An 11360-nucleotide genomic window follows, 5' to 3' on the forward strand; every position below is an offset into this window, starting at 1 on the left:
TGAAGGTCACAGATAATGGTAGCACTCTTAAAAATTGTCCTTTTGGCATGGCTGTCAGTGTAAACAATCAGCTGAAATCATCTTGATCATACACTTGGCAAGGGAGGGCTTCAGAAAAGAGCCCTGTCTGGCCAGACTTGTTCCCTGCCCCTGTGCTCTGAATGTTAATAATGGAAACCCTTCCCCTTCGTCCTGGTTCAGAACAAATTTTGCAGAGAACCCCCAAAGGGGCTCCTCTAGGAAAGCAGATTCAATTGGCCCTTCCCACCAACCAGTTTGGGAGAAAATACCTCCTTGGAGAAAAGTGGAAAAAACCTGTTTATTAAACAATAAAACCTAAACAATATCAAACAATAAAACCCCTTGTTGCTCCAAAAGAGATGACAAACTGAGGAAGTCCCTCCCCAGGTTGCAGCTGAGCTCACTCAGTCTCTGATCAGTCCCTCAGTGCTGGAAATGTCACAGGCCAGGCCCAGCCCGGTGGCCACAGGTGGAGCTGCCTGTGCTCTGCTGGGTGTTCAGTCCAGAGCAGGTTTGAACAGCTCCAAAGAAAAGGGAAAAAAACCCCACAGTCCAGGGAACTTCTTTGCCTCAGCTAGCTACAACTAACTAAAGCAAAGGACAGCTCTGTCCCGCTGTCTGTCCATCCACAGACAGCACAGTCCAGGAGCAGGAGTGTGGAGGAGTGAGTGCAGTGTCTGAAAACAAACTTCTGCTTCTCTCCTCTCTTCACTCTCTGGAGCAAGTCCTAAAGGTGCAAAACTTATTATTCAGCATAAACAGAACAGACAACTGGGGATAAAATCATCATATAGTCAACCTAGGACACTCTTGGAGCTGCCTGTCCCTCTGGAGTGTTTCATGCTGTCTCTGGTGTGACTGGGGTTAATAACAGACACCCTTCCCCTTGGAGCTGCCTGCTCCCTGCTTGGGTGACTGGGGTTAATAACAGACACCCTTCCCCTTGGAGCTGCCTGTCCCTCTGGTGTGTTTCATGCTGTCTCTGGTGTAACTGGGGTTAATAACAGAAACCCTTCCCCTTGGAGCTGCCTGTCCCTCTGGAGTGTTTCATGCTGTCTCTGGTGTGACTGGGGTTAATAACAGACACCCTTCCCCTTGGAGCTGCCTGTCCCTCTGGAGTGTTTCTTGCTGTCTCAGGTGTGATGGGGTGCTGCTCTCTGTCCCCCCAGGCATTGTGCTCATGATGACGCTGTGTGACCAGGTGGACGTGTACGAGTTCCTCCCTTCCAAGCGGCAGACAGACATCTGCCACTACTACCAGAAGTTCCACGACCACGCCTGCACCATGGGAGCCTACCACCCCCTCCTGTTTGAGAAGAACCTGGTGAAGCACATGAACCAGGGCACGGATGAGGACATCTACACTCATGGCAAAGTCACCCTGCCTGGCTTCCGCAAAGTGCAGTGCTGACAGATTGGTTTTACTGGGTTTAGTTTTCCTTGACTTTCAAAGCACTTTTTAAATCAGGGTTGTCAGATTTGTTAGGTCTAAGCACTGGTGTGTTTTGACAGCTCTTCCACGTAGCAAGGCTTGCTCTTAGGACTTTGTTGACCAGCTCTGAGCTGTAAGGCTCTTTGTGGTACAGCCACTGAGCTGCATGAGTCACTGCAATAAATGGACTCTCAGTGGAGCCAGGCTCTTGCAGCACGTGGACACCTCTGGCTTCATCTCAGCTGATGACAGGGTAGGGGAGGCACAGGAGAGGCTTTCTAAGCAGAGATTGCACAAGTCAGGATCATACAGTGAACATAGTTCGGTTTGCTTCAAAGGGATTGTGACAGCCAAAAACCTGGGCCATTGGGAAACATGAAAAATTGTTTAATATTTGTTCCCATAGTCAGGGGCTCTTCAGATTAGGGATGATTTATGGAAATGCTGTCAAGCTGTGTAATGATAAGTGACACTTCTAATCTAAAATATTTGATTTTATAAACAGTCTGTGAACTTCCTTGCAAATTGTAAGACTTCTGAAACCACTCAGGTGACATTTTTGGCAAAGGAAGAGGAAAGCAATTCATAATTCAGTGAATCTTGCAAGACTTTTTATTCTTCTTTTTTAATAATTTAAAATAAATTTTAGTAATCATTTACTTTTCCAGTACAGTGCTGGGCTTGGTACAGAAGAACCCTTATGATCAGAAAGGTTTTGGGAAGATGCTCCAAGGCACAAATGGGAGAACACACTGGAAGTCGGTGCCTTTTTCCAGCTCTCTGCTCTCTACCTTTGCAATTGTTGAATTACTTGCTGTACCCATTAATACAAACACCACAGAGCTGCTGCTAGATGAGTTCCAGCCCTCTGCAGGCCAACACAGGGGATGTCTTGACTGCTGTGTGCTTTTCTGCATAGGTGGGGAGCAGGTTTGCCACTTCCATGCTTCTGGGAGTGGTGGGGAGGGAGAGCATGCTCTGCTTCTCATGCTGAAACACAGGCAGAGCTGAGAAGGGCAGCTGCTTCTGCTCCAGGGACTCCTGTGGAGCAAGGTGGAAGGGAAAGCTCTGCAATCTCAGGGTGTTGGTGAGAACACCTTCCTGTCTTCTGTACTCGTGTGTTTCATCAGGTCTGTCAAGAAAGCTTTCTCCTGTTTTGAATAAATCCTGTGAAGTCATTGGCCTGGTTTTGGTGAGTGTTAAATGTCCCATGGTCCTGGGGATTTGTGCCAGTGCAGGCACAGCTCCTCCCTGCCCATTCAGCCCTGCTGCTCCTCCAGCTCGGGGCTGCCTTTCTGCACACCCATCTCTTGGCAGTGTTCACAAACTTCATACAGGTACAAAGGTCCAGGTCCTTGCACCACTGCTCAGGAGCACCACATTCCACTATGGAATGCAAGGAAGGCAGCTTGGAAACCATTCCTTTGCACTGCCAGGGGCAGAGGGAGCTTACAGAGGAAAAGCCCTGAGGGGTTGCTTGGGAGAGCCACAGTAATCCTCTCCCATCTCCACTCTTGGGTTTTGACAGCCCTACCTCTCTGTTCCTTACATCAAGGAGGTATCTGCCACAACAATTTGCCTTCTTACTGTGTGTTTAGTTGAGATTCAAATAGCTTCTGACTTTTTTCCTAGGCTGTTTCATCTGTTAATTCTCACAATATTATTTTCCCCCAACTCCCCCACTGTGCAGACCAGCCCAGGCACCCTCCCTGGCTCAGGCTGTGTAATGGATGGATGGAAGCACAGTCTGCCTGCTGCTCACCTGGGCTCCCAAACCCACCTGCTCCCCTGCAGGGCTCCTGCAAGGAGACAAAATGTCCAACAGATTCCCCAGATCTCTCACAACCCTCAGTTACTTAGGGCCAATAGTCTTGCACTGAGCATGGAATTTCAAATGTTATGCTAACAGTTTTAGCTACATCCAACATTCCATTTGATTCATTTACAGTCTAAACAGAGTTTTACAGGAATTATGACAGAGCATAAAATAAGCCAGTGATAACCCTCTTTTTTCCCTTTTTTTTTGTTTGCCTAGATTGAAATCTAGTATAAAGTGCAAGTGATGACAAATCTGGTATTTAAAAGAGCCAGTTATAGTTTAGTGGGCAGTAACAGCTAGATGGTAACAAAAGTCTTGTCCTCCTGCAGTCTTCACCACTTCCAGAGTGAACAGCTTTCTGTCCATGTAGAAAGGGGGAAAGGGCAACACTGTTAGCCACTGAAGGACTAAGGACTGGGAAGGATGCTCTGTAACTGTATGGGAAAGCTGGAAAACATTTCCATTTACTCCTCTTTGGCTTTGCTTTTTTAGAGAGCCAGGGACATGGGTGGGAAGAGATTATCTGGCCAGAGGAGGTGAGTGCCACTGTCAGCAGTTCATGGCTGGACATGGAGGAAGTGTTTGGGTGATGTGGAAGGAATGACAGGATGTTACTGGCAGGGGAACACTGGACTTGGTTGTCATTGAAGATTTTTCATTGTCTGGGCTGACAAAGCTGCCTGTGGGTTTTTGTGGTTTGCTTTCACTGAAGAAAAGAGGAGAAAAGTCCCAGAAATTCAAACTGTATGCACCTGAGTCAACACACCCATCCTAGGTGCCCTGAGAAGAATGGAGTGGGTGAGTGGGAAAATCTGACAACCCACAGTAAATCAGCAGTGATGGTTAAAGAGATACATGGTGGCACTCCCTGAAAAGAAACAGGAGCTGCCCCAGCCTTTGTTCCTGTGCTTGCAGGCAGCTGAAGGTGTGGGCACAGGCACGATGGCTCATCCTCCTCCTCTCTGTGAAGTCTGGCACTCCTGCCCAGAGCTGTGGGTGTCTGATTTCACTTGTGAATTGTACCAGCCTGGTAGGGAATCTGCAGCACTTGCAGCAGGTGATGACACAAAGCACGGTATGGAAGCATCAGGCTTCACTTTGGAGCAGATAATTGGTGTGCATACCTTGTTCCTCTCCCTGTGCATTGATAGGAGAGGTGAAAGTTGGAGTTTGTGGGGTTACCTGGTTCAGCAGGGCATCCCCTGCAGCTTCTGAGCTCCCTGGGAAATGCTGAGACCCAGCTGAGTTTGTGCCCTATAGGAATGCGGCCCCTGTGGAGGGAGTGATAAAATTGGCCTTTGTCCCCTTAAAAAGGAGAGAAGCCCAGAAGTTTCTCTCTCAAGGGTAAAAAGACACCTCATAGGACCTGGGGGACTTCACCTCAAACTTAAGGATGGTCAATTGGACAGGAGCCAAAAAGTCCTGCCTAAGCAATTTACTAGAAAAGAAGAGAACAAAGAAACTAATGGCTTTTGTGAGGTGTATTACCAGGAGAAAGAACCTCTTACACCTGGATTAGTTTTTGCCTGCAAAGAGTTTGTTATTCTGCCTTTTATTAAACCTTTTTGTTTCCAACACTGCAGTAGAAGCCATCCTGCTGATTTTATGCCTCCAAAGGTAGCTATCTTGGGTGAGTAATGGACCTCCAAGAGTTTATGAGACCTGGCTTGAGGAGGCAACTGTTACTGTGCCCCACTCCAGAAGGAGCTACAGATCCTTTCTGAAGACAGAACTTGAAAGGAAGAGGATGTGCTTAATTCTAGCTTGGTTTTGGAAGTGCAGATGAAGGTGAAAGTGTGTCTCTCTCAGCTCTAAGCAAACTGCTGCTTCTCCTTTGGACCTAAGCTCAGTGAGCTGCTAAACAGCCTTGCCTTGTGAAAGCTCTGGAAAGTGGCCTCAATGCACAGGAGCACTGGAGGGGATCTGCTGTCTAATGCTCAGATCCTGTCATGCACAACTTCTGGGCTGTTGTGGCAGTGGTGTGCAAGGCTTCCTTCAGGGGATTGTTCTAGAAGGTTGCTAACATAGCACCCTCCTCCCTTCCACTGAGAGGGGAAGGAGCCCTTCCAGGGGCCAGCCTTGGCACCTCTCATCTTCCACCCGGGTCCTGTGAAATCCTTCCCTCTGTAGGGAAATCCTTCCCTCTGTAGGGAAATCCTTCCCTCTGTAGGTAGGTGGCTCCTGCTGCTCCTCATCCTCCAGGATGTCACCTCTGCAGGGATTTGTCTCCAAGTTTTGCAAGGGTTTGCATCTGTGTGTTCATTTGGTTACAGTTAGCTTGTAGCTTCATGTGTGCTAAAGGGAGCAGTTAATTTAAATTGCATCTTTTGACAGCCAGCTGGATGTGAAGCTTAGTGCTCTACCACTAACTTGTGTTTGGTGTACAATGAAGAAGACTGATTTAGGGAGAAAAAATTAGGGAGAAAAATTAAGCAATGAGTATTTGAAAAAATGAAAAACTCCTCAGTTCAAGATATGTTTTAGGAAGATACATGGATGTTTGCAAAAGCAGAATGGAAGATGAGCAGGGAAAATCAGGCATGAGAGATAGTTTGAAAAAGTGTTTGTTTAATGCAGTTTGTTCCAAAGAAGTCTCTTAAAGCCAGAGAAGGGCAGGAGCAGAGGGAGTGGACTGAAAGTGGTTTGGAGTGAGTGACTTCTGGCAGAAGTTGGATCTCTTGGAGCAGAAACAGACACTTCCCAAACCCCAGTGAGCTTGGCTTGCTGTTTCCATCCAGGTCTGAGTGTGCTGCTGGTTTTGGATGTCAGTGTGCATGGAAAGCTGTGCCTATGGGAACAAAACCAACTTGGAATGTCTTTATTTCCATTCCTGCAAATACCTCACGGCACTTTTCCTGCCTGGCCCTGGCATCCTTTACAAAAACAACAGCGAGGTGCTTCCATGGCCAGCACTGGTTCTAACCTGTGACAAACAAAAGGGTCCTTGTAACAAGGGGATTAAATCTGCCAAACTTTGCTAATCCTGCTCCAGGACAGCTCTGCTGGGGTTATCTCCTGTTCCAACCCCCAGCAGTTCACACAGAGCCCTCCATGGGTGCTTGCCTTGTACCACTCTGGTGATGCTGAATTATTGTATTTGCTGGGAATGTCCCAACGAAGGCAGGAATGATGCAGCTGACTGACTCTATGTTCTCAGAAGGCTCATTTATTATTTTATGATACTATATTATATTAAAGAATTTTACATTATACTAAAGAATAGAGGAAGGACACTTACAGAATGCTAAAAAGATAATAATGAAAACTCCTGACTCTTTCCAGAGCCCCAGCACAGCTTGGCCCTGATTGGGCAAAGAGTGAAAACAACTCCCAGCAGAATCCAATGGAACAATCACCTGTGGGTAACCAATCTCCAAGCACATTCCACATCAGCACAGCATGGGAAGCAAATGAGATCAGAATTGTTTTCCTTTTCTCTGAGGCCTCTCAGCTTCCCAGGAGAGAAATCCTGGGTGAAGGGATTTTATCAGAGAATGTGAATGCCACACTGAAATGCCCTGGGTCGTTTCAGGTCTAGAAATATGACTTGTCAAAATGGGGAATGGCTGAGGCTTTCTCTGGGAGTTAAAGACAAATGAAAGGCAGGTGGAATTATGGTGGAAGTGATACCAGCATTTGCAGCACTCATTTCATTTCCCAAAAGAAAATAAAAATGACTAATATGTGTGAAAGTAGGCTGTATTTCATTAAAAGCCAGTTTCAGGTATATCCAGCAGCATTAAAATAGGAAAACAGAATTGCAGGCTCAGTGTGTAGTTTGTATATTACAAAATCACTGTTATTTCTGGTGCCTGAAGTATTACATAAACACTAATTTTAACAAGTATACAGAGAGGGAACTTCCTTAGTTTTCTCCTGCTCAGCTGAGTGTTCCACACCCATTCAGAAAAGCCAGATGGCTGCATTACCACATAAAATACTCCCAAAAAACGGAAGCTGATCTTTAACTGGGATAAGGCACTGAAGTGTCCTCCCATCAAGGAAGCTATAAATCATTTTCATGAATTGAGAATCTGTCTCCCCTCTCAGCTGCCTGTTTTATCCATGGGTATCTTCACAGACATTATCCTACTTGATTATTTTTTGATTTACCAAAGATACATTAAAGGCACACAGTCCTTAAGTAAGTGTGTGAGAGGGGGGTTGCACTGGAATTTAGGAAAAAGGCTGAGCAAATGGTTAAGGCTGGACCTCCAGTGCCTGGGACAAAGTGCAGAGCAGTTTCTTGCTAGGGGAACAGGGTTTTATAGGGAATTTGGAAGATGCTGTCTTGTCCCAGGTGCCAATTTAAGGCTGTTTTTACGGGATGTGTGAACCAGGACTGAAGCCAAAGAATTTATGAGAAACAACAAAAAAATTGTTTTGTTAAAACTGAGATGCTCAAAGCAGTTTTGACAAGAAGCAATTTAATCTTGTTGAACTGTCATGGCAGATAATTTGACTCTGACCAAGTTAGTTGTGACCCATAGGTTAGATAAACTCTTTTCTTATTTTTAATAAGAGTTATAATTTGCATAAATAAGATATGCAGTCTCTTATTTGTTTTTCTTTCCTGCTTCCAGTTCTAGACCTTGTTTGTGTAGGGAGATTGGTGAGTGACTGAGACTATGAGATGCAGATTTGGCTTTGGCACAGGGTAAATGTGTGGGTAAGTTGTGTATCCTGGCAGCAGCCTGAGCTCCTGTGTCCAGCTGGGTTCTGGAGGTGCTGTAAATGCCCCATCATGTCCAAACCACTGCAGCCTTGCTGAGCTGGCTTTGAGGGCTGAGCTCTCTGAGAGAGCCTGAGCTGTCTTTGAGCTCACCCCACAGCTGAGCTGGTGCCTCTGAGCTTCTCTGCTGATCTTGTGTGGAGGTCTGAGGTGTCCCAGGGTGGGCACAGGGCCTCCTGCTCTGGGCCATTCCACCCCCAGATGGAGGTGACACAGCTGTAGCTGGCAGTGGTGCTTTGCACTCTGCCATCTGACTGCCCTACTGGTGAGGGATGCAAAAGAAGAGCCCTAAAGTGGATATGTTTGCCTAAACTGAGCCCACACAGTCATTGCTGGATGGACTTGTCACTGCTGGGACACTGGGGTGAGGTGGGGGGCTCTGGGCAGACCTGCCCTGCAGCAATGCCAACCTCTGTGTTTGTCACTAGCATGCAACTCAGAAACTTTCCCTGGTGACAGAGCAATGGAACCATCTCCTCCCTGCTGTGTCCTCCAAGGAAGGAGGGAGGTCTCTGCAGATCTCAGCCCTTGTCATGGGCAATGCAAACCAAGGCAGAATAAGTGAGTGTCAGTGGCTCTGGGGGGACACCTGGCTGGAAGCTGGGCCTTGGTGAGGCTGTGCTGCTCCAGGCTTCATGGTGAGAGTTTCATCCCTGTCCCTGGCCTGATGCCTTCCTGCCTCTAGACACCCAAACCTGTGCCCTGAAGGAATTCTGATTGACTCCAGCTTAACTGTACACTTTTAGTTAATAAAGAAATAGAATGATGGTGCTATAATGCAGCACTGTCATATATGGCAGAGAATGGAAAAAATAGCAAATGAGTAGCCCTGCTGGTATGTGTGAACAAGGAAGTGGTGTGTCAAGAAATCAGCTATTTTTACCACTGTTTGCCATAAAATGAACAGTGCAGGAAATAGTTTTAAGCTTGGTTAATCTTCAGTTCTCTTGAATAACTATTAATATTAAAACAAAGCTTGTGTTGCAATGGCCACGCTGGCACCCAGATTCCTGCTCCATGCAGCTGTGTCCCCCCCACTGCACCTTCCCCTGCCCCAGAAATTCTCCAAGGGCTGGAAAGGGGCAGTGATGGCTGTGGGTTTGTTCTTTATGAAACCTCTGTGCTTCTTTCTGCAAGCCTTGTGTACCTGTGGTGTGATCCCATCCCTGTTCTCTATCCACCCCTTCCTGGGAGCAGATGGTTTCTGTAGAGCTGTGCTTGATATTTCCATAGCCTCAGCATGACATGGGTGCTTTTATTCACTAATCTGCCAGTGTAAGCAGTAAAGCATCTTTGGAAAAGCTGATACACAGATTAAAAGCAGCTGAGCTATCCCATCACCTGAAGTCATGCTTTGTTTTTCTGCAAAGTGAGATTTGTCAGCAGGCTCAAATTCCCTCTGTGCCCAGCTGTCACTGTGTGTGTAGGGGGGATTCTTACAGGGGAGCTGCTTAGAGAAAAAACAATAAACACAGCAAAGTTCAGCCTCGTGCTGTGCTGCAGCTGAGGGTGTAAGGCAGCAAGAAGCTCATTGAGGGTGAGGAGAGGGATGCAGCCGTGAAGGAATTTTACAGAACCGAGGAGGAGACACCAGCATTGTACCAAGTGTGTGTGGGAGCTGAGCACCACGCTGCTTTCAGCACAAGGACACTCCAAGGGCAGAGTTTTTGCATCCCTGGTACAAATGGAGGTGGATACAGCTGGTTTTGTGCCGAGTGTTTTGTTACAAAATCCCTGGACTGCAAAGTTGAGCTTAATCCCTCCCAACTCCCCAAAGCCCTTGGGAACACCTGTATCTTGCTTGAGGTTTTCAGTTGTGATGAAGTTGCACTTCAAAGCTCTTCCATGGATCAGCAAATGCCAGAAACACTTTACATTTTCCTTTCAAGCAGGAATGAGCCTCCAGTGACTGCTCAGTGCAAGCCTGAGAATTGCAGTGCTTATGAAAACACAGAGTTGGTGACATCTGTCTGACCTGGTCAAGTTAAAAATTTCCTCTCTGTTTTGCTAATGGACCTTTTGCTTTGATTCATAAAGATAATGATCTGGCAGAACTGAGTGCAGTGTTTCCAGGAACACAGCTCTTAAAACCAGCTCTTCCTTTCTAGTCAGAAGGTGATTATTCTACCAAGAGCAGCACTTGACACTTGTTCATGGCCAAACAATTACAAAACTTACTAATCCTCAGGGAAAATAACCAGGAAATGGCATGTTGGGTGAGAATGGGAAAAGTTGTGCAATCGATTTCAGGAAATTCTATTAAAAAAACAAAACAAAAGCCCCAGACCGACCTTCCCAGCAGCATATGGTAAATATGGCAAAGCACTTGACAGGCACCTTCCCACTCGGCAGTCACGAGTGGCCTGAGTCAATGGGATTTTGCTGCATTATAAATATTTTAAGCTCCTTTACTGAACCAACTCACAGGCACACATAAGAAATCCTGCAATGCCCCAGCAACTTTGCATCTGCAGATGTGACCAGGTCCTTGCCTGGTGCACAACTGGAGCATCTCGCTGGGGTTTTTGGGTGAGGAGCCTGCAGGGAGGGGCTTGGTGCTGCAGGGCTGGAATCCTTCCCCCTGTGCCAGAGCTCTGCAAGCTCAGTGGGATTGGAGCTCTTGGTGCACTCCTGGGACCCTGCTGGCTTTCCAGGGGATGTGGATGTGTACACAGCAGGGGAAGAAGCACAAAACCCCAGAGTGAAGCACAAAACCGCAGAGTGAAGCAGGGCTGTGTGAGCAAGAGTGGCAGCAAGGGGCATTCCTGGCTTTTCCAGTATTGGAAAAAAATACTGGAAAATTAATAGCCAAAAATGTTATGGTTTGATGTTGGTGTAATGTTAGTGTTTTTATGAAAAAATATTTTTTTAATGTTTGTTGTGGTTAGAAGTAAAATAGGTTTTAGTTTAGAAATAAAGGAAAGAACTTTATTAACTTATAATACGAAAAAAGGAATATACACAACTTAGAATGAAATTTTTAAAATATTAAAAAAAATTTACTATTACACAAAATAGAAGCATTCCTGGCTTTTCCAGTATTGGAAAAAATACTGGAAAATTAATAACCAAAAATGTTATGGTTTGATGTTGGTGTAATGTTAGTGTTTTTATGAAAAAATATTTTTTAAATGTTTGTTGTGGTTAGAAGTAAAATAGGTTTTAGTTTAGAAATAAAGGAAAGAACTTTATTAACTTATAATACAAAAAAAGGAATATACACAACTTAGAATGAAATTTTTCAAATATTTTTAAAAAATTTTTACTATTACACAAAATAGAAGCATTCCTGGCTTTTCCAGTATTGAAAAAAATACTGGAAAAATGATAATCAAAAATGTTATGGTTTGATGTTG

The 11360-nt window shown here is 45.7% G+C and overlaps 1 protein-coding gene across 6 annotated transcripts in view; it reads left to right on the top strand.

Moving 5' to 3' along the window:
• ST6GAL1 (ST6 beta-galactoside alpha-2,6-sialyltransferase 1) overlaps window positions 1–2631 on the top strand; it is a 45675-nt gene extending 43044 nt beyond the window's left edge. For all 6 annotated transcript variants that reach the window (XM_036389056.2, XM_036389057.2, XM_036389060.2 and 3 more), the window contains one exon: window positions 1191–2631. In XM_036389056.2, coding sequence (XP_036244949.1) covers window positions 1191–1432 — 242 coding nt within the window. In that variant the 3' untranslated portion in view covers window positions 1433–2631. The remainder of the gene's footprint in view (window positions 1–1190) is intronic.
• Window positions 2632–11360: the final 8729 nt, after the last annotated feature.

This window comes from Molothrus ater, chromosome 10 (assembly GCF_012460135.2).
Source record: "Molothrus ater isolate BHLD 08-10-18 breed brown headed cowbird chromosome 10, BPBGC_Mater_1.1, whole genome shotgun sequence".
NCBI lineage: Eukaryota > Metazoa > Chordata > Aves > Passeriformes > Icteridae > Molothrus > Molothrus ater.